Source organism: Colias croceus, chromosome Z, assembly GCF_905220415.1.
Source record: "Colias croceus chromosome Z, ilColCroc2.1".
Lineage (NCBI taxonomy): Eukaryota > Metazoa > Arthropoda > Insecta > Lepidoptera > Pieridae > Colias > Colias croceus.
This window is the reverse complement of record NC_059568.1, coordinates 859,339-883,982: the sequence shown is the minus strand read 5'-3', so window position 1 is coordinate 883,982 and position 24,644 is coordinate 859,339. Positions and strand designations below refer to the sequence as shown.

General features: G+C 32.9%; 1 protein-coding gene across 4 annotated transcripts in view; it reads left to right on the top strand.

The window, feature by feature from the left end:
- LOC123705616 (abnormal cell migration protein 10) overlaps window positions 1-24,644 on the top strand; it is a 128,552-nt gene that overhangs the window by 93,460 nt on the left and 10,448 nt on the right. For 2 of the 4 annotated variants that reach the window (XM_045654499.1, XM_045654500.1), the window contains 5 exons: window positions 5,631-5,726; window positions 18,373-18,556; window positions 20,813-20,940; window positions 22,213-22,302; window positions 22,858-23,092. In XM_045654499.1, coding sequence (XP_045510455.1) covers window positions 5,631-5,726; window positions 18,373-18,556; window positions 20,813-20,940; window positions 22,213-22,302; window positions 22,858-23,092 — 733 coding nt within the window. Of the gene's footprint in view, window positions 1-5,630; window positions 5,727-15,126; window positions 15,492-18,372; window positions 18,557-20,812; window positions 20,941-22,212; window positions 22,303-22,857; window positions 23,093-24,644 lie in introns of those variants that run through there. The other 2 variants (XM_045654498.1, XM_045654497.1) reach the window with 2 other exon arrangements.

Genomic DNA, 24,644 nt, shown 5'->3' with positions numbered 1-24,644 from the left:
ACACCTTAGTCAAAATATGTGGCTTGGCCATTTCGCTACATTCACATCGGCATAATGTGAAAAATTAATTAATTCACTGTTCATTACTTTTGTGTTATACAATAGTTCTTGTAGTAACGAATGGCCAAGCCACATATTTTGACTAAGGTGTAGAGTTTGTGAAGTTAGGCCTTGTAGAGTTAGGGCGTGTAGTGTTAGAAGCTTGGCTCTACATGAGATCTGATAACTTTTTGACAGTGCGAGTCATATGGGCTCGTCTTGGCAACATTTTACATGAAAATGTTTTTGGTGGGATAGAATCTTTTCTAAAACACTTAGATCAACGAAAGAATGCTCTAGTCTCTACGCCTGTTTTCACTAAAGCAATTTTACATAGTGGGGTTAGAATGAGAATACGCTCGTTTGATAAAAATGCACGGTAAGGTATCGAAAAACAATTGATAATTCTAAGTATAATAATGCTATGATCTTTGTTTATCAAGCTCTTCACTGAAATTGGAAGTATGACATTACATGTTTATAATTAATATGATCTAATGTTGTTTTATATTAAATCCGACCTACAAACCTTATATATATCTGAATCTAATCGTTATTGCAGCATGACTGTGTATCTTATCTTGTATTCATTTTTAATTACTTTAGCTAACCGTATAAAACATATATTAATTCATTATTCAATTGCAAATACTAAAATTAAGTACCCCTCTTCTGTAATAATATTCCTATAAGAAATATTGTATAAGAAATACATTAAAAGATTATTTTATTATGAAGAAGTAAGAAAATAAAGAAAATCCTTTCAAATTGATAGGGTAAATAGAATCAATAAAAAAAATATATTTAAAATTCCAAAAGTCATTAGTTTCAGTAAGTACTTATATCATTTCGGAAAAATGTCCACTTAGCTTCCAACTCAGTCCAATAACAAACATAAAATTGTCAACCATTAAAGAAAAAACATAAATCACAACTGAAAACCGCCGCGGAAGAATCGCTCGTGTGTATGAACCCTTATCACCTCACACCTAATAATTATAACACACGCCTCGCCACAAAACGAACATCTGCCACTTTTTTAACAAAATATCGGAAGTTAGTATTTTTCGTATTATTTCTCTTGTAGCGTCTGTTTTAAGTTTTTATGCACGAAGCGTTTAGCGAAAGCCGTTTATTTTTTGCGAAATTATAATATTGGTCGGGTAATTTATTTTTTTCTTAATAGCATTGTTTTCGAGTCAATTTGCGGGGAAACGCTCGATTTTTAAACTGCTTTGCAGACAATTACATCAGGTGTTTTCTGTTACTTTGTTGAATAAAATGAAATATTTTATATAGGATGGTTGGCAATTTTTAATACTGGAGCTTACATTTAGAGTGAAGTCCTACTTATGTGTGTATTTTTAACCGACTTCAAAAAAAAGGAGGAGGTTATCAATTCGGCCGGTATATTTTTTTTTTTTTTTTTTATGTATGTACACCGATTACTCCGAGGTTTCTGAACCGATTTACGTGATTCTTTTTTTGTTCGATGCAGGATGGTGTCGAATTGGTCCCATAAAAATTTTATTCGGCTAGGCCCAGTAGTTTTTATTTTATGAGCATTTTTGTCTGTACTCGATGACTTAATTGGAATGTAGCAAGTAACTTTGATTCACTTCCCGGTAACCGATTGAGCTGAAATTTTGTATAAGTGTGTAAATTGGATAGCGATGAAACATTATCATGACATAGAGCTGATTTGATGATGGAATCGGAAGGTGGCCATAGGAACTCAGTAATATATTGACTCAACTTTATCGAGTTTGGGCTCGTTTGATTCGTGTTGAAAATTACACTAAAAAGTATTAAATAAAATTAACTGCGTTAAAAACAACCGACTTCAAAAACGGAAAAGTAAAAAATAAAAAAGATTTGATATTATTAATTGCTACATATTATTTAGATGTGCTATTTATTAAATAGGTTTGAAGTCGGTGCCAAACACTAAGCACTTAGTATTAAGCCCGTGCACCGACATCAAACCTATTTAATAAATAGCACATCTAAATAATATGTAGCAATTAATAATATCAAATCTTTTTTATTTTTTACTTTTCCGTTTTTGAAGTCGGTTGTTTTTAACGCAGTTAATTTTATATGTAGAGAAAAGGGTATGAGCGCATTTCACATACAGCTTTACGTATCAAAGTGACGATCTACCAAATTAGTATGCCCAGTATATATGCATATAATGTTTCGCCTCTTGCATAAATTATAATATATCACATCCCATACATACTGGATGCATCGGTAACATCTCAGTTTATTATTTATTTGAACTTTCACAATAATAAATAGATTATTACAGTGTGGGCTGCTCATTGTAGTTTGATGCTTGATTGATGGAAATGCGGGTAGGAGCATGTGTGCGTGTGTAGGTATAACATGTGTGCGTGTGTATGTATAACATGTGTGCGTGTGTATGTATAACATGTGTGTGTGTGTGTAGTCGTATTCCACGCCATGTTACAAAATAGTTCTAATATAATTCGTATTTAAAATTTGCATATGACAATTCTAATTTGAAAATAAGAGAAATATTACTGGATACCATGTTAGATAATTTCTAATTGGAATTAATGTGATTGGACCATGAATTATCTCTTATCAACAAACGAGCAAAGCCACGAGCGAATATCTATATAGTTAAGTTTTATATCTAGTAAAAGAAAACGATATAAAAACGTAAACACTTTCGGCTTTTTCTTTACAAATAAGAAAATTTTCCACTCACTTAAAGAAATTAAAACGGCTATTAATACATAAGTTAAAACTTAAACTCTTCATTACCTAGGAATACTAGTGAATTCCAAGAAAACAATTGTAAATTCAAAGGACAAAAGTTAAGAGGTCTAAGGGTGCTTCACACGAGAGAGGTTCGCGAGTTAAACCATCACACGTTGAGATGTTGAGGCTAGCTTCACTACAATGGCCTAGATATGAAAAAAGCTAAAGCTAGAGACCCTTGGCGATGTCTAGGTGCTAATAGTGCCTAGGAGATTTCCTGCGAAACACCTTGAAAAAAAGGGCGTGTATTAAGGTAATGACGTAGAATGTAGTGACGAATAGTGCGTGCTAGTAACACTTCACGTTTCTTTTTTTCGCTCTTTAGAATGTCGAGACACACATTAGAGAGCATTAAGTTTTTACGTTCTTGTTCTAACATACCTGCAGACACTTTTAAATTTTCTCACACCTACTTGTACAGACTGCTTGATCCCGATTGAGAATTAATTTTTTTTTTGCCTGAAGAGCCCAAATTCATAAAACAGTGTAGAAACTTAAAGACAAATTTAATTAAAAAATCATACCAAAACATAATGTAAATGAAAATATTATTGTAATTATCAAGTTAATACACAGACCATGTATATTTATTTCAAGGTACTTGTGGAGTTAATAGATAAAGGTGTAATTCGTGCTCTACCATCAATTCCTTCTAAACTACTAATTATGAGAGCCAGTCTCAGGACCTAATTCCCTCCCTAACTAAATACATAATTCCATCTTTATTTCATTTACAATCATTTCAGTTACCAACGATTCAGTTGCTTTCAGTTGCCAGTAAGACATTTCACAGAAACCTAACAATGTACATAATTCCGTCGTTATTTAATTTAAAATAATTTCAATCTCCAACTATTTCACGCTATACCATACACGCTGAGAAGCCAATAAGACATTTCACAGAAACTTGACAGTATAATACATAATTCCGTTCATTTCATTTAAAATCAAATACTATTTCACGCTAGGTACTGGTAAATGAAGCGACGTTTTACCGGCTGCGGCGTCTACACGCTTTTAGTGTGAAGTGGCTTTAATCGGATCGCTGTTCACTTAACGAGTCTCCGGCGTTCTTGTCTGCTAGCAAATTGCAAGCATTCAGTTTTCAAATAAACGTTAATATCTTGCTATGAATTATGAATAATTGTTGGTAATGAGATTGGATTATAGTTTATTATAATTACATAAATATTATATTCATTGATATTGTGTTATAAATGTAATAATGTAGGTATCTATATATTATGGAAGTTGACATTTTTTGTGATTTTCTATTGAAAAAGCAAACACTTAAGTGAATTTTTTTAATTGTGTGTTAAAAATTGACTTTTAACCTGTGCTTTTAACTACAAATACACATATAAAACCTCTACCATAAAAGTAAATCCACACCATAAAACCAACTTACATAACAGTAATTTTTAACAAAAACTATTCATAATCCACAACAAAAGTTAACAGGATTTCATAACTATCACTTTTTGTTTAGCGGGCCGTTATATATCGTGATACAAACATAAAAGAGTTATCGTAATGCTTAGAAATTACTTTTTCGTGAACAATCTTGCGTAAAGTATTATTTAAGAAAAGTTTAATCTGCATTATCAATTTCACACACAAAAATGTTTTTTTAGGAATCAAATTATATTTATTACTTGCTTCCGCCCGCGACTTCGTCCGCGCGCATGTCGGTCTTCGACTGGATGGTTTATTTCTCCATTTTGAGTAACTCTGACAATGACATCTTATTGTTTATAAGATGTTATTGTCGAACGCCATTAAAAAAATATAAAAATCATGTTCATTTTTCTCCATTTTAACACACAGTTATAAAGAACGTCTGTTAAAAAACAAACCGAATAAGTCACAACTTCAACGTCATATTAACTCGTTATGGACATTTTGTACAAATGAATGCGTAAATCCCAACGCGGCAGCAACAATGGACGACAAATAGCATAATAATAGTGTTCCTTAATTTCCGTTCGGCGTTCACGAACATATGGTCAAATACGCCTTCAAAATAATTACCACGTTTTCAAAACTCAAATAACGCACGTGGCAAGCTATCATTAAAATCAATTTAATATAATTCAACCCCTAACCCAAAGTATTAAAGATCATTTTGTATTAGCACTCTAAACAATAAATGTCCACGTGGCGCTGTTAAAAAAATGACGCGATCACGACAACGCATGAAACATTTTAAAATTCGAACGCAAAATCTCTTTATTTTTTAAATACGGCTCAAAATAGCCTGACATTACATCGCACTTATAACCTTTAACTCGGGCGTCTTCGAGATCTGTGTCTACGATGCCTTTTGTCATAGCTCTTTTGTAATTCGAATAAGCGTCGATTTTTCCACAGATTACATTAAAAGCTGTTCGTTCTTGTATTATCTGTCGCTTTGTGACAAAATTGGCGCGTAATGTAATTTAAATTTTTTTCGCTTTCCAATATTTGTTTTGTTGTTTGCTTTTCACATTTGCCCCGAAACCTGGATGTTTGCTGTGAAAAATTATTCAGTTATTTTAAATAATTATTATGATTGGAATAAATAAAAACGTTATAAGTACCTAATAGTTCGACACCGATGGGCTACTCTTTCTCTTGCTAAATAACAGAAGTAATATAGGTACTGGAATAAAAATTTTCAAGTTTGCTTTTGAGTAATGCTAGTAGTTTTAATTTAATAATTTTCACATTCGCGTTGGGATTTGAATCCACAGCGCGATATAAACTTGTTTTCCATTCGATCTTACTCTGATTTTTCATTAGTTAATATATTTTTGGCACAGATGGCGCTGGTCGAAGACTCCGCTGCGGGCACGGGGGGCGAGGACCCGGAGGCTCTGCTCAACGAGTGGCTGGGAGAGCTCACTGTCTTGACTGCGGTAAGTTCTTGTATATGTGGTTACCTGGTTACTGGTAGAGATAACTGCGCGGTGATAACTGTGCTTTAACGCTTGAACGCACTAATCTAATAAATTTCACAGTTAGATAGCCCAGGCTATATTATATCATCACGCTAAGACCAATAGGAGCGAACAATGCTCGTAAAACTGCGGGGTACACCTAGTTAAACAACATACATTTTTAATAATCCTAGAAAACCCTTCCTAAACCAACAGTAGATAAACCAAACACGGCTGACCACAAATCTCAAATTAATTGCCAATTCCGCACTGGGCGCTCAAGCTTGTTAATCAATGAATATTGCATCAATGAATATAGACACGCTAATTAATTATTATAGTAAATCAAATTCCACTGTTCCATTTATATACTGTGACAGAATATAATTCTGAATTTATATCTACAAATAGCTTTACTAAAAGCTTCCTCTTGAATTACTCTATCTATTAAAAAACTGCATCAAAATCTGTTGCCTAGTTTTAAACATATAAGTTAGCATACATATGAATATATAGGGACAGAGAGAGAGACTGTGTTTTATATCACGTAGTGATCATGTATTTTATGTACATGTAATGTATTATGAATGGGTCTGACCCTTTGTAGAATATGACAGACGTATTTATATTTCTGGTATGAACTTCGCAAAATATCAGCAGAATACTTTTCACAATGCATTTCAAGTGTCTACAAGACAAGCAGACGCAGGAATGGCATAGCTTCTGTCAGAAAAATATTTAATAAAATCCTTGTATAACAACCTTTTAGGGTTACAAATATAAATGTGAAAGTTTGTGAGGATGGATGTATGTTTGTTTGTATATGTTCCTCTTCTAAATCGACTTGACAGATTTTGATCATATACTTGGCAGTAATGTAGCTTGTGTTAGTAGATGTAGAAAACACATAAGCTCTTGATTTTGCCGGCTGGAGGAATTGGGTGGAATGAGTTAGTTTTCAAAAAAAGGAGGAGGTAATTCGACTGTTTTTTGGATTTTTTATCTCCAGTCCACCAGAACATTCGAGTTAGGACTGAGGGGACCAATTTTGATAATTCTTTTATTATTTTAAAGTTACTACCTTCCAGTGCCGATTAAATTATATCCAACCGTTTTAAGGCAGTTTAGTTTTCTGTTTTATCATTTTATATAAAAGAAAGAGTTACACCGTTACACGGGCGCCGGCCACAGATTATAAATACACAGATAAATATAGCATAATTAATTAAACAAATAAAAGAAAGCTGTATCGGGACACGTGTTCAGAGCAGCCGGTGCGCAGGTGCACCCATACTGGTATTATGCCTATGATTTTGCGATACCATACTTATATTTTTTGTGAAAAGATTTATTGTATTGTGGAACGAAACGTGCCTTTTTGGGTAACTGTTGACAGGGTTTTATTTGAAGCTTTTGAAAGAAATTATGCGTCTTTAATTTGTATATAAAATAGTTAGTACGCAATTAATTTAACTGCTATAAAAGCAGTTTGATGAAAAAAACGACAAAAATACAAGTGTACCTACTTGTATTTTTGTCGGTTATTTTTACTTACTACGTTGTTTTTGGGACGCATTTCAAAAAAGGATATTATGATGATCGCAGTAAAAATCTCACTCATAAAACTTACAAGCTCATCTGCTTTCAGAGATTTTATCGCTGTTTCAAAAACTTGTTAAAAGATCTCAAATTCCTTATTAGGTATAATACATGTGTAACAATATATTCAATTGCATTTCCTTTTACGTCACAATCAATAATAACAAACGATGCCAATAACATCTACTCAAGAAGAAACTTAAAGTACTATTAAACATAACGCTCAGAAACCTTTTTTAGGGTTCCGTACCCAAAGGGCAAAACGGGACCCTATTACTAAGCCTCCGCTGTCTGTCCGTCTGTTTCCCGACTGTACCTCATAAACCGTGATTACAAGAAACCTGAAATTTTCACAAATGATGTAATTCCGCTGCCGCTATAACAACAAATTCTAAAAATTAAAATATTAAGGAGGATCCACATACAAAAAAACATTGTTTTTTTTCGTATTTTTTGATCAATAAAAAAAATTAGTAGGTATACCTACCTACAACAAACGTGATTTTCTATTATAGATACAGAACCTTTAGTGCGCGAGTCCGACTCGCACCTGGCCGGTTTTTTTTTCTATTTTTACCGCATTACTATGGAGCGTGCGCATCCATTTTTTCATCTCCATCCGCTGTTAGACAGCTGCTGCCTCTTGAGACAAAAAAAAACAGCTTTAGGCGTTAGAACTGCATTTTTAATTCAAATATGTTCCCAATTTAATCTTCCGTTCTTCTTTACGTAAAAGTCTTTATTACTATGTTTCCCTAACTTTAATTACTCTCCAAGAACTTTGAATCAGTCGATAATATTTAATTTATCGTCATAATAAATATCAATTAATTTCTAAACTTACATACCATCAAAATACATCAACGTCCACAGATTTTTAAGAGCCTATAGCTTTTTTATCTATTATTCATCTAATAAATAACATATAACTATTTAAACTTTCACCAATCCACAGTACTATACACAAAAATCTCTTACGAAATATACAAAAAAATCAATTAGTTAAGTTTCAAATGACCGCCATTTATCTGATACTCTTAAAGAATACAAATTATATGGTCATTCTTCCGAGTAGGTCGCGTTGCTTACCTATACGAAATAAGAATTACCTAATTATCCGATAAACTTGTTACTTTGTGTAACATTTGTTTATGGAAGATTGTGTATATTATCTTGTAAAAATACTCAATACATTATGGTCATCGGAAACATTAGAGTCACAGAGTGCAAATTATAAACAGATAGCACAGATAGCACATAACAGTGTAACTTTTTTTATCCAACATGCTGTATTTTTGAGATACCCAAAAAATAATTTTAAATATCTATAATATTTATAACATAATGCAGTTAATAGTCACAAAAAATAAAAATTTCATTCATCATCAATTGAATTATATACGATAAATGACTTCTCTACATAGCATGTTATCTAGCTACACCCCTCTATAAGTGATGCTTACAAACAAGCAACTATTACCAAATCTTTTAACTATCAAATCTATTTCTTCCATATACATTCAATAATGGAACTCTTTAACCGACTTCAAAAAAAAGGAGGAGGTTATCAATTCGGCCGGTATATTTTTTTTTTTTTTTTTTTTTTTTATGTATGTACACCGATTACTCCGAGGTTTCTGAACCGATTTACGTGATTCTTTTTTTGTTCGATGCGGGATGGTGTCGAATTGGTCCCATAAAAATTTTATTCGGCTAGGCCTAGTAGTTTTTATTTTATGAGCATTTTTGTCTATACTCGATGACTTAATTTCAATGTAGCAAGTAACTTTGATTCACTTCCCGGTAACCGATTGAGCTGAAATTTTGTATACGAATGTAAATTGGATAGCGATGAAACATTATCATGACATGGAGCTGATCTGATGATGGAATCGGAAGGTGGCCATAGGAACTCAGTAATAATATATTGACTCAACTTTATCGAGTTTGGGCTCGTTTGATTCGTGTTGAAAAATACACTAAAAAGTATTAAATAAAAATAACTGCGTTAAAAACAACCGACTTCAAAAACGGAAAAGTAAGAAATAAAAAAGATTTGATATTATTAATTACTACATATTATTTTTATGTGCTATTTATTAAATAGGTTTGAAGTCGGTGCCAAACACTAAGCACTTAGTATTAAGCCCATGCACCGACATCAAACCTTTTTAGTAAATAGCACATAAAAATAATATGTAGTAATTAATAATATCAAATCTTTTTTATTTCTTACTTTTCCGTTTTTGAAGTCGGTTGTTTTTAACGCAGTTATTTTTATTACAATATAAAATTAAAAAGTTTAAAAATTAAATTAGCCTTCGAAAACGACGCCATTGTATTTTAAATTCAAATATATTGCCGTAAAAACAGCAGTGTATTGAATGTTCGGTGTTCCGGTGATTTTTTAGGTTAAGCCACATTTTTACTGCATCTTTTTGTTTAGACTTTATGTGTTGCATGTCAATACAGATGGTAAAAAATGTAAATAAACTGATTATTTTATTACTGGAAGCGTTATGAATATTTAAATAAGGTTGTTATTAATTTATTAGCATACCGCCCTGAATACTCGTTTGTTATGCATTTCACACATTTTACGGAATAAATTATCGTTTTTGTATATTGTTCTTTGGATCTTTGTTTCTTTTCTTTTACATATAATATTTTGTGAATAAAACTAACGGATACTTCACTAGTAATCTGGAGGCACCTTGGAGGACACGTTAAAAGAAGTCGGCCTCTGGTGACAGTCATTAAATTAACTCAAAGGCCTTGACCAATTAAACCTTTAGCAACTACGTATAATAAAAAACACAAAACAAAAGTTTCTAAAGAGAACACATAAACAATACTTCACAATCAAAAACAAGAGGTATTTCACCCCTAATTGTTCGTCAAACGAATTCGATTTATAAGCCATATTTATCCCTTTGAAATATCAAGAATATTGCTTTCACGGCTTTAGCAACTGTCTGTGATTTTCAACGCGAGTAATGTGGACTTGCAAGCGAATTGAAACCGTTATCCAAGCACATACGTTTCAATTTCCACTAAATCTTTAATTGGTGAATCTTAGAAAATATTATTTGTAATGCAACAAAGGATACATCGTTATCAGAATTGCAATTGCACGCGTAATAATAAACAAACGATGAATATATGCAAATATATTTTTTATGTGATAATAAAAACATTGGATCGGTAGCTACAGGTGAAGTGGACAGGTGTGCGTTCGGACCCAATAAATACGACATCTGGCTGTTGAATATTCTTACGAATAAACGCGAGTTTTGGTGCATTCGAGATAACTGTGCACCTGCCTGAAGCTGCGATGTAATCTGTACCTGCCTATACTAGCGGAACGCCCCGGCTTTGAGCTATTGCAAATGTGCTTGCACATCTAACTTCCTTTATGTCTTTGGTATTTAAATATGTACTAACATGAACTTAGTAAATATTTCATAAATCGAAGTCACAGTTTTTTTTTGTATATTAACATTAATTGGGGAATTATTTATCAATATATTTGTAGAGATTGTCAAAATGCGTATAAATTGATAATAATGTAGAGTCATTCATTTTATTCAAAACAGCAAGAAAACACTGTAGTAAAACCGTAGTATTATACTCGTGGTGATTATAACTTTAATTATACTACATATTTAAATAAAATAAGCGTACAGATAAACAAAACAGTGCACATATTCACAAGCTGTATCGTTCGCTTCCGGTAAGCGAATACGGGTCAGAATGCAGTATTGACAGGTGGTGGAGACACCTGCTCGGCAGATGGACCCCCAGACGTGGGATGCAAATACATCTAGTGTATTGTAGATGAAATAGCCCTTTGGGTTTAGGTGTAGAGAAGTAAATCCCAGGTTGGTTTTATCCGGAATAAATATGTATACCTAGATAATAATTGTGTGATTAATATAATTATTTTTTTTTCTTTTTGGTTTTTGGTTTGTGTTTGTTTTTAAGTTTGATCTTGAACACATGCGTGGATAGAAGTGTATGTGTTGCAAAAAAATTACTAAAAATTTGATAAAATTGTTAAACTTAACCAAACATTGTAATAATTATTTCACGACTCTACCAGATTAGTCTTTCTTCTAAAAATAATGTTAAAAAAAATTATACATACATATAAAAAATGCCAAAAAATGAAGAACGTTAAATGCATATTAATATTAAACGTATGCAACATAAATTACATTAGACATTATAATCTTATTGTGCCCGTAGAGCTAACAGCTGCCTTCTATGGAGTGTTAATTTTATCGATATAATATGTAGCTGTTAGTTTTATTTATCAGTTATTAATATGAAAGCTATTCACAATATTTATAGTCATTAGGAATTAGTCCAATACTGAATATAAAAGAATCATTAATATTCACTTATAATAAATACCACAAGAGCTTCAAAATTATCGGGTATTTTCCGATAGGTTCGTTGCAAACAAATGAAGGAGTCAAGTTTTTAGTCAAGGTTAAAAAATCACGAGCGCGAAGCGCGAGTGATTTTTCCTGAAAAACTTGACGACTTTATTTGTTTGCAGGGAACCTTGAGGGAAATGCCAGATAATTTTGAAGCTCGTGTGGTATTCGGGAGATTATTTTTCCGTCCCAAATGTCGGCCAATATAATTTCACAATTGAATTCAACCTGTCAGTTTGACGTCAACGACCAGAGAAAATTTTCAAAAAATTATCAGTATAATACCACGTGACGTCGAATGGTGCAATCAAGAAGCTTATATTGGGTGCAATTCTATCGATCGATATTTGGGTCGGAAAAATAATCTCAGTAAATTAATTATTGTAAAATTTATTCAAATTTATAATGTGCGAGCTTTTTACTTGTTCTTTTAATTTAAAATAATGTCTTGTCATAAAATCGTTTTTTTTTTATAAGTACTAAATACTCAATGTCTACAAATGTAGAGATAGAGCCTAGAGCCCAAAAGTTATAGCTGCAAACTCATACAATAGCTGTTATCAAACTGATATAAAATTTAAGTCAAGTCAGTTCAGTACTTTCAGAGGTTTTTGTATTCACGAACGATCTTCACAATTCACATCCACAAAAACTTTTGTCAGGAAGTAAAAAGCTTCATACGAATAATTTTAATAGCATTAACCATTATATTTATTATTAATTTAATCCCAACCAATAAAACACTAAAGCGTTCATATTAATGCCATTCATAATCAAAATAATGGCATTAATAAAATTTTGTTTGTATACACGTTACACAAAGTAAATGATTTTAATTCATAGCTATAATTAAATGAAGTCAAACACATACGTTTTCCATTTATTTTGCGAAATACGAAATTTTGAAGATAATAATTACACCATGAGGGCTTTTCAAGCGCTTTTCACGCAATTAAATGTTGAAACACATCCCTTGAACGTGATTGCGTTGTGGTAACGACGCGGCGACGGCGACGGTTTCTTTTTTTAAGATTATTATTATTCTGCTGTATAATAATTAATAGTACAAAATGCAAATGACTATAATAATAATTAATTATGATGTATGCTTATGTGTTTTATTTTGTTTAATTAGGCCTCTCACTATTTTTGCGGATTTTTCTGGTGTTACTATATTATAAGAAGACTTCTTTCTTAGAAGATGGCAGTTATGTAAAATGATGAATTTTTAAACTCATACTCAATTAATTATTCCATAAACTATTAACCATAACTGCTGGTGTTACATGACATTTATATTTTTTATATTAAATTATAACAACAAACGGTTAACAGTGATTTATTTTATTACCACACTCTTAGCCGTTTATTTCGGTACAAAAAAGTGTAACTAATAAGGAAATTGAGAATGGCGTACAAGGTTATCTCAAAATTGAATGCGGGCCATTTTAATTAAGAGCATAGAGCAACATTTCATACATTATTGTGAGTACGTAGCTGTAGTAGGGCTTGCTGGGAACTGGTGAACCAATTAAATCAACAAATTTAGCCCTTTTGTTCCCTTATTCCCATTATTATCTATATATGAACTTTATTAACAATGTCTGAATAACTATATACTGTATAGCGTATCCTGTTCATGGTGCATCGTGACAATGGAATATAATACGGGTTTTTCATTGATTTTAGTACTGTATCATACTCAGGGCACCGTGTATAGACTATATTCCAACCGGATAGCGTAAAAAAAACTTAAATATCACTCTGGAATACGCTACGGATACGAGAAAAAGTCTTACAATGTTTTGCATTTATTTCGAACCTGGTCCTAATTGATATGTACCTCTGCAAGCAGTGATTAGGAGTGCTCCATGAAGCAAATGCATAGAAATGCATTTCAAGAAATGAGCATTTTAAACTTTATTTGTAGTCCATAGATATACCAATCATATTTTATACACATGATTTTTATTTAACTAGATGTGTATACTTATAACGGTTAAACGGATATGAATGAAATTTTGCCCACGGGGAGATTAAGACTTGGATTAATATAGGATACTTTTTATACCTTTGACATGGTGAAACCGGAGCGGCAAGTTAAAAATATTTGTCCCTTCAAGTGTTAGTAAGCGGGGAGGTTTTTTGTTAAGCGTTTTATTTTTAACCTTCTGTATTGTATAAGTATCCCAGCATTAAGAAATTTTGTTGCGAATGTCGAAATATTGTTTTTCTTTTGGAGGGCTTTTTTAAATTTGCGTTACGTGTTGCATATTGACGTCAATGTTTCACCAAAGTATAATTCCTTATTTATATTATGTAATCAACAATTATTATAAAAAATTTAAGGGGAAGTTTTCAGATGTCTCTACAATTTATTAATTAACTGTAACTTGAACATCGTATGTGACTTAGGATTAAATACAGGACACGGTACATAATGAAGTTCCATTTCTTAACTTCTATCCTTCTTCCTTTAATTACTTTAAATGGTAAATTTAAACGAATAGAACATCCATAAACGGGCCCAGGATCTTTATTGCGGATTGCCACCCTAAATAATACGACAGAATTTCGGGAGTGGCGGGGGAGGGGTACTGCGGGGCACGCACCCGCCTCCGCAGTGTGGTGTAGCCATATGTAACAGTTTTACGAAAAAATAGGCAATTCTTGTTCTTTAAAATTAAGGAAATTACAAAAAAAAGGTAAACATATTTTAAATATAAGTAAAATATATGGAATAAAGAATGTAGAGTAAGATAGAGAGATTCAGAATATCCAGTTTTCTTTTGTGGAACGTTCCTAAAACATAGTAGTTAGGTATTTCATTTCCCCTCTATTTAATAATGACTGCATAACTTATAACTTTCTGATGATAGATGATTCGCTCGGTTGATTAATGAACGTATGCGTTATAGTTATTGCTTTTAAAAAATAAACTATTGTACTTTCTCAAATTTAGTAGACAGTTCACTTCCGAAGATACTACATGTTCTATTTCTGTGATATGCGTGCCGCATCACACTTACAACAGTTCTAAACTAATAAACGAACATTGTTATTATTTTTGAAGTTGTTTACATCTGTGTGGGCATTGAATGAGATTCATTGAAAGCTTTGGGGAGATCGTGGACTCGGGTGGCAAGTCCCTACGAGCTGCGACGTCGCCAGGATCAACAAAGGAGTAAGGACACGTGTAGGGAACGCGCGCGTCGCACGCCGACTTCCCTCGCCCAACTTGCGAGTTGCCAGTTGCGGCTTGCGGGACCGCTTCCCCCCCGTCCTCCACCGTGCCGCACTTCACTAATGCAACTTTAGTTGTAACCGAGACGCTGCGTACGCTCCACGTTCGATTCCCCGGCGCCCTTTTGTTCTGCTACACTTAAATCGATTGTGAAAACGAAAGTTTTGCAAATATTGACACTGCAGTGGCGAGGTCGACTAGTGCTCGCGTCCACCGCGCGACGTCCCGCTCCCGGCCCGCGGAGTTCCTTGGTGATTTATGAAAAACGTGAAAGAATAACGGAGCGCGGCATTTCGGCATGCCTGTGTGTGACTCATTCGGTGCAATGTGAACGAAATGATGGACGTGAGTGAAACCAAACGGCGTGGAGGACTCCTCTCCGCGATTAAAGGAAGTTTCCGCCTCAAGAGAGTCAATACACAGTTAGAAAACAAATCTATCGAGTCGGACATGCCTACGGTACGTATCGGCGCCCGCCTGGCGCCATATCTCCCAGCCATCCTATATTACTCTCTCTACTTAACTCGTAGTGAAAGCCGAGTATTTTTAGAACATAGGGTTAGATAAATTTCCTGACTAGATAACTATAAGCGTCGTATTGTATATATTCTTTGCATAATTAGACAAGGGTCATTGTTCTAAAGACAATGCGTTCCTGCCCATGTTTTGGGATGTTGACATGTGTGAGTTAATTAATTCTTCACGCATTAAGCGGATGAGTGTGTGCGACATTTATATTCATATTTATGGTGTAGGATTAATTCCAGGGGCTCTGCTGGGATCTTGGGCTGTAAACAAGTCCACTTTAATTAGGTATATGCGTGTAATAATAGACGCTGTGACATGTTCCATGTATGTCGTGTGTACAATAAAAACTTATCGCTACATTTAATCTTCGTTATTGTTGCAGTTCTGCGGGTCGGACACATTTCTCGATTCTATTTTTTAAGTTATCTTAACTCGTACAATACCTTTTAAAGGAATGAAAGATGTCCTTAAAAGAAGCTAAAAGTACGTCTAACTGCCTGTTTTTAAATTTGCCACATTTTGGGCTAATTATCACCATTGCGTGGTAACACCGAATTACTTAACGGGCGCCATAACAAACAAATACAAAGCATCAATGAATTAGCAATATTATTTATCCTCCATTCAAGTGTGACAATATTTCTATTAATAAACATCCGTGACACTATAACACTGCAAGTCTGCAACTCAATAAGATTCAATAAAGGAAACACGCGGTTAAACCGGCAAAGCATTGAAAACGACACCGCAATCGAATCCCGTTTACAGTTCACAGATAATTAATACCTACTTGTTATTGGAAATTCGCATATGCGGAATTCGCATCTGGAATGAAAATTAATCATCATATAAATTACCTACCTTATTAAAAATGATTTATGCGTTTTACATAATTTATTATCAATCAAAAGTTTAACCGAATTAATAAAAAGAGTTCTACAATAAGTTACAATAGCTTCATAAATAAAGCTCTACAATGGATTTACTTACTAATATTATAAAGCTGAAGAGTTTGTTTGTTTGAACGCGCTAATCTCAGGAACTACTGGTCCAAATTAAAAAAGTTTTTAGGTAGCCCATTTATCCAGGAAGACTATAGGCTATATATCATCACGCTAAGACCAACATGAGCGAAGCCACGCGGGTGAAACCGCTGGGCGCAGCTAGTTATTGATATTTAACTAAAATCAAATTCCCGGACGCTTATACAATCCTATCTAAACGTGAGCAAAGTGTGTGGTAAATGATAAACGTTGTTTACAGTTTCCGCTCATATTTAATTCAATTCGGTTATATTTTGACGGTTTCACGCTTATCGGAATATGAGATAATATTTAAAAAAACACACTAGGATAGCTGTTGTAATCCAAAAAATATAGTTCCAATGCTTAAAAGTTTCGATGAAATAAGAATCGATATTCATTATTATAAATGAAAGGGCCCAATGTTCAGCAAGGCAGAAAAACTTCCCTGTCCTGATGGCTAATATCCCCTAGTTTTGTAGTTCACACGAATTGCTCCCATTTAACCGTAAACAATACCTAGAGCTGCGCTTCGTTGTTGTGTTTTTCAACAGAACTCTCTCAAATCCTAAATTTTATTTACATCCTAGTCGACACAAAAGAAAGCTTTCAGAATTTCGCGTCCTCGAAGATACGAACTCTACCAACAACTGATAGATATTGCTTCGTTCCTTCTTAACATTATCGTTATACATTTTCCATGTATCATTCGATATCTCTATTATTATACATAACGTGGAAATAAACGTTTTAATTACCATCAATTATAGAGAAATATCAGCCATAACAAATATTAACTTCCGATCATTGATCTATTTAATTGTTTATCAATATCATTGTCCAAATATAATTATTGTGACTTGTATACGAGTTGTTATCAAATATTTAACTCGACGAACCATTATGAAATGCATTTCACGCATTGAATGTGTTTCAACATAACAAACTGAGAAGATATCAATCAAAAATATATTTATCTCATTCTTTAAAATAAGGTATTAACTTTATTTATAGTAATGCTCATTAGCCTTACCTTTGTGTAACACGGGATAATAGTTTTTAAAAGAGCTATAAATCAGAGCTATACCTTTAGGATTATCATTAGAGATATTTCAACGTTTCCCCACAGAGCAAACAGTAAAAAATAAAAGGCTAAAAAACGTTGAGCAATGTTCGTAGTGAATCCTGCCAAGTTGGAATGGTCTTGCGGTCACGTCTGCGGTGCCGGGTTGCGTTTTCCGATTGGTTCTGCCAATTTCGAAACGGTGCCTTTTGATTCGTACTTTTGCTGTGACTAGTCATAGTTGTAATCAAAGTTTATGCATATTTTCAAGGTTGAAGATGATATTTGTAGGATTAATGCTGTAGAAAACACTGTAGATCTCACCCTGTGGCACTGGGCTTAACATTAAGTTTTTATTGAAAACTATATTCCTTAAACCAAAAGGGCCAAAAAAGAAGGAAAGGATACTAGGGTATCGGGTAACTTATATATAGGACCTAGGATACAGGATATAGGACAAAGGGTTAGGTTACGACGTTCTGCCATTTACCTACCCATACTGAAGCCCATATTAGATACAGAATATACGATTACTTTAAGATCAACGTTACCATACTAATCCACGCCATCTTCCAGGGCATCAACTCATTAAGAATAGACCACATAAACCTAACTTATATAACAATATAGACTTACGGCCTTCTCTTACCATTTACCCGGCATCCTAAAGCCCGCATTATTTACAGAATATAGGGTCACTACCACACTAATCCACTCCATCTTCCAGGGTCTCAATTCATCCACGGACGCGTCCATGCGGCCGCTAGAGATCGTCGCGCCCCGGATAGACACGTACCGCTTCTCCATGGCTAACTTGGAAGAGACCCAGGATGCTGACCTGGACGCCATACTGGGGGAATTATGCGCACTTGATTCGGAGTACGATGAAGAACTATCCAGGGTTTCTACAGGTTAGTAAAAATGTATAATCAATCTTTAGGACTAATCTTATAATCCACAAATCCTTGATAGAGCAACTACTATCTTGCTGGTTCTTCTCCGTAGAAACTGCTTTCCGAATCGGTGGTTATGTTAAAACTATGTCATGACGAATGTTTGAGTTTGAATACACAAAAATTCCATCTTAAAAATATCCTATAGGTATCATAAAAATTCAGTTTCTTGCCGGCTTTTCTCTGCTTTCCGGTCGCTATTTTTTATGTGAATTAACTACATAAGTCTTGTTTAATAAATAAATATTGAAGGTTTATATCATCCTTGTAGTATAGCAAGCTTAGGGTAAAGCTCTTCTATAGATAATTCAATGTGGCGTGTGTCATATAACAATTTGTTGACGTTTTCTAAAAATATACATATTATACAAGCATCGTACGTAATATATACGACAGCTGGTTTAATTATAAAAATATCGTCTACACACGCAACCATCAATAATAGTAATTAATGGGGGTTATAGAAGGGAAGTTTTTATAGGGAGCAGAGAACCCTTTCTTTTAACTTCCGATTATCCAATACTCTTCAAGTTACTAATAAATATAATATAAATATGGAAGCATAATATTAGAGCCTAAAATTTTTATTTTCTTGTAAAAAGTCTATGTATTTGGTGATTTGTATGAGAAGGTTGACTGTAATAGTTAAGTATAGGTGAATCTTTAAACTGCACCTTTCTGCAAGAAATAAAATATCTACATAGAATTCGATTCTTATAAAATAACTTTCGGTCAGAAAACAAATATATTTTTTGAGAACAGCATTATAAATAAATAGAAATCATCACCTTCATTATAAAAAAAAATCTGTAAACTTAAAAATGAATTTATTTTTAACATGAAATGCAGCGCAAATGAATTAAAAAAGCTTATAAACATCACAAAAGTGAACATTTTAATTTTTAACTATACAACGCGTTAACTAGTTCACTTTTATTCAGACGAAAATATGTTTATGAAATGAGAATATGGAAAAGCTTTAAATTTAGCCGTATTATAAAATGGGTGTTAAACTAAGGAAATACTTCATTTATGAATACATTTTAATCTCAACTAGTTATAGTGAATATTAGATTTAAAAAGGATTTGTAACCTTTTTTTATATATCGAATATTCATTTTATATTATTTACATATCTGTATTTACAATTTTTATTTTGTAATACTAAATGTGATGCCAAGGTTCCTATTGAATAGCAGTAACAATAGCTAACTCAACAAATATAGGTATAACAAATCAATTATACCTGCGACGAAAGAAACGAATTACGAAAACACCGACACTAAACAAAAGCTGCTTTGGGAAAGGTTAAAAACTCGTGTTTTAAGTGTCCAACACAGTCACATACAAACCGTTACTTTGAAACAGTTACCTTTACTTTGTTAAGCCAACGTTTTAGCTTTGAAAAGTTATTTCTAAGGTTTCAAGCGTTTTTTGCCAACACTTTGCAGGTATGATAAGTGACACCAAAAAATACCTTCAAAGAATTTTGAAACAACCTTTGAAATTCAGCGAAGTCAACATTCTACAAGAGTTACCGATAGCTACTGCTAAGACAAAGAACGTTTGAACTTTGAATGTTTTCGTCAAAAATTTTGAAGCACGGTAGTCAAGACTTGTTAATGACTTTAAAATACTCTTAAAGAAAAAGCTTTAATTTTAATTTGTAATATTGGATGCCAGTACATAGGAAACAATATAGGGACTCTTGGTGTCATTATACATGCTTAAAAAACACACACACATATTTATTTTTATTGAGAATACTATGATATTTTTATACTTGTCCAAACCCAATACGGTTACACACTGAATTAAGAATATAGTATTTACATTAATATTACAAACTAGAAGTCCGCCCGCGGCTTCGCCCGCGTTTGCAAAGGAAAACAAGCATAGTTCCCGTTCCCGTGGGATTTCCGGGATAAAAACTATCCTATGTGTTAATCCAAGTTACCCTCTATATGTGTGCTAAATTTCATTGTAATCGGTTCAGTAGTTTTTACGTGAAAGAGTAACAAACATCCATACATACATACAAACTTTCGCATTTATAATATTAGTAGGATTAAGATTCTACAGATTACACGCTTCAGAACTGCCTAGGTTTTAACCATATTTTTTTGTTAAAAAAGCTTTGTATTCTCAATCCAGAGAGTAATTGATCTTTGATTACTTAATTATTATTAGATATGTATCATATATTTCCTACAGATTTCTCAACAACATCAAAAGAGCGTTCGGAGGGCGAAGTCCCTCCGCGGCAGGACACCAAAGAGGATGGAGCTTCCAGCATCGCTCGCACCGACTCGCCAGACAACGATTCCGCTTTTAGTGATACTGTAAGTTTTTATTTATGTCTATATCACTACATAGTATAAAACTAAGTCGCTTTTTCTGTCCCTATGTAGGTATGCTTAAATCTTTAAAACTACGCAACGGATTTTGATGCCGTTTTTTTAATAGATAGAGTGATTCAAGAGGAAGATTTTAGTATATAATTTATTAGGTTTTAGACAAAGCGGGCGAAGCCGCGGGCGGTAAGCTAGTTTCAGAAAAAATAGATGATTTCCTATGTATAACTAGTTATTTTGTATTTGGATATTTTTTTAACTCTTCCATAATGTTGTCTCGAAATGGAAACTAAAATAAGGTTCCATTGAAGCAATAATGTAGATAGCTGGCGTATGAAATTTGAATATTATACACCGATATAAAGCATTATTAATCAATTATTTAATATTTCTGTTCCTTGATTTTCCGAATTAATTGGATCAGCACATATTTTTTTTTTTACTCAAATAAGTAAATAACTTACATAATAATATTTTCAAGTACGTTAATTAAAGGGATTATTTATCAATTTTACTGCATTAAACATATACTAGTGAGTACAATCTAGTACTTCTATAATTATCTATAAGTAGTGGTCCGCCCCGGCTTCGCCTGTGGTACATATTTCGCAATAAAAGGTAGCCTATGTCCTTTCTCGGGTATCAAAATATCTCCATACCAAATTTCATGCAAATTGATTCAGTAGTTTAGGCGTGATTGACAGACAGACAAACAGAGTTACTTGCGCATTTATAATATTAGTATGGATTAAAACTAAATGTCACAGCCCTTCAAACAAAAACTAACCATATTATCCAACGATAGGTAATAACCTAGGAATGTACCGTTATGTACGTTAGAATTAATAAAGGAAATAATTAAAAACATAGTATTTGCTGTATAAGGTTATAATCCAAGAATAATGTTACATACTATAATTAAACCTATGAATAAAGTATGCTACTATCATATTAAACCTATGGGCATAACTAGTTATCACATAAGTGTTATTTATAAAACTATAAACGACAATTTCTTACCATTTTAAACAATATTTAATTATACGTCACTATTCAATAAATTTTAATTTACGTAGGAATATCAAAACAGAGTCAACAAAAAAAAAATGGTGCGCAAAAACGTAATGTATTTATTCATTTATATGCATAAACTTTTTAATTTTAACACACTTTATAATCTTTTGGAAACAGATTTCGTTTTATTAATACAACGTATGTAGAGTCAGCAAAAAAAAAAATAATAATTATTTATTTCCACAGGTATCGATGTTATCGAGTGAATCGTCAGCCTCTAGCAGTGCCAGCTCCAAATGCAAACAAATGAAACTCACTATTCATCCCAATCAAAAGGTAACTTTTAAGTTTTTATGTTAGTACCGTCAGCAACAAAATCTGAACAATTATTTGAATTTAATTAGATAATATGTGTTATTTCTAATTAAAATAGCACCAAGATAATGGCATGAAAAATATTTATAAAAAGGCAAAATTATTGGTGGTTGAATCTTCAGTATTCCTGTTCAATAATTTTGAAACACAAAGCTGTTTTACAATGATATCGTCTTTTTGTTGCTAACTGTACTCCATGCAATTAATTTCGTCAGCTTAAAAATTTAATTTAATTTTTCATTCTTAATTTATTTCCATGTAAATCGCTTCGTATTGGCTTTTAATAATAAAACTGCTACATGACCGCAGTACAAGTCTTGTATGACGTAAATTATGTTTTCTACCTTAAAGATTTCAAATATTTTATAAGAAACTAGGGTAAAAGCCCTTTCTATTTTATTTTTTTTTTTCCAACCAATGTTTCCGAAAATTCGGAAGCTTTTTTCGCATCATTTTTATCATTTGCCCATATAATTTTTATTTGCCTGTAGACAAGCTAGCTCTTTAATCTTACAGGACTCACTTTACCAACAGAAGGCCGACAAAATAAAGCTCGCGCTAGAACGGATGCGCGAAGCTAACGTCAAGAAGCTCTTCATCAAAGCGTTTTCCACTGACGGTTCTTCCAAAAGCCTGCTGGTTGATGAGAAGATGTCTTGTGGTTATGTAACCAGGTTATTGGCGGATAAGAACCACGTGACTATGGAACCGAAGTGGGCCATTGTGGAGCATTTACCCGACTTGCATATGGGTGAGTTGATTTGAAAATTTGTTATAATAAATAAGAGGGGTTGAAGGGTAGAATCTACGCCAGTTAAACTTGAAAAAAATATGCTTTTCAAGAAGACAAAGTTTGTGCCTGTGTAGTGTTTAGGTTTCAAGTTTCAACGTTTGCTAATAGCCAATTTGATGATTTCGGACCTTATTTCGGACATATTATGTGTATCTTGAGATATTATTTTTTATTTACCAGTACCAGTATATCGGGCATATTGTATATCGGGTGCGGCTATCGTATTGGCATATCAACTGTGAGGTCGACTCCAATATTGGATAGCTTAAATGTGAAACTGAACTATATACGTTAATTCAATAATATTGATTATGCAATAGCTTCCCGTTCGCTTCGCTCGCGTCCAATTCGCATCGTCGTATCAAACGCAGTTTTAGATTGAGTTAAGGTACAGTTCTCGATATCAATTTCAATTCTATATTCCACTTTGGGACACTAATTTACAAATTGAAATGTTGGTACAGAATATTATTGGTATATATATCCTATAACTATAACGATAGGAGTAGAAAATTAGTAGAGATTTCATTCGTAAAAATAAACATTATTTATAATAGAATTGCGTAACACAGACAATTATTAAAATAATTACCTCAATTATAAATATAATAAATAATACATAATTTAAGACACTGCCGCTTGTTGTAAATAAAACTGACCTACATACAACTGTAAGTGCGAAGATGAATTTGTTTGTATGTCACGCTTTCACGCCTTAACTACTCGACCGATCATTAGGAAATCTCGTAGGCAGATGCTGGACAAATCTAGAAATAAGATATCTTAAAATCAAATAAAACAAAAATAAATTTTAGGAACTTTAATGGATGGTTAATAAAATTGGCAAAAAATTAAATTATAATAAACTACTTATCCACATGCAGGTACTAACTACAAAATAATATATCATCAAATATATATAAGTATCTAAATCAATATTAATTTCCCAAGTTTCCATAGTTCAAGTTTATATGCCTGATAGATATATGAAATGACCAAGAGCATTAATATTAATTAATATTTACCTGAAATGCCTTACCTTACAACAGCTTAGAGCACCTCGACTCTTGACAATCAAACATTAATATTCAGGGAAATACATTAGTTATCTCACAGCCGGCTTATAATAATCCTCGATCTTGTAAATTACATCCATTTTGAGTTATATGGCTTTACTCGTCTTTATCATTACCACAATATCTACGTAATTAATATAGAAGTTAATGCTAGGACTCTTTTATTTTAGACCCATTTTGTAAAAATGACTAGTTTCGATTTTATAAGGTGTTAACTGCTCTCTCATAATAACGGAATACATAACTACTAAATAAATAGAAAAAATAAGTCATGTAAATAAATCTTTACCTATGTACTAAATAGAAAGAATAAAAGTAATAAAAATAAATCTTCACAGATAAAGCGTGAGAACTTCACAAAATAACTAATAATTATAATATATATCTTAATCATATAATCTTGATAACTTGGAATGGATTTTGGCTAATCTTTG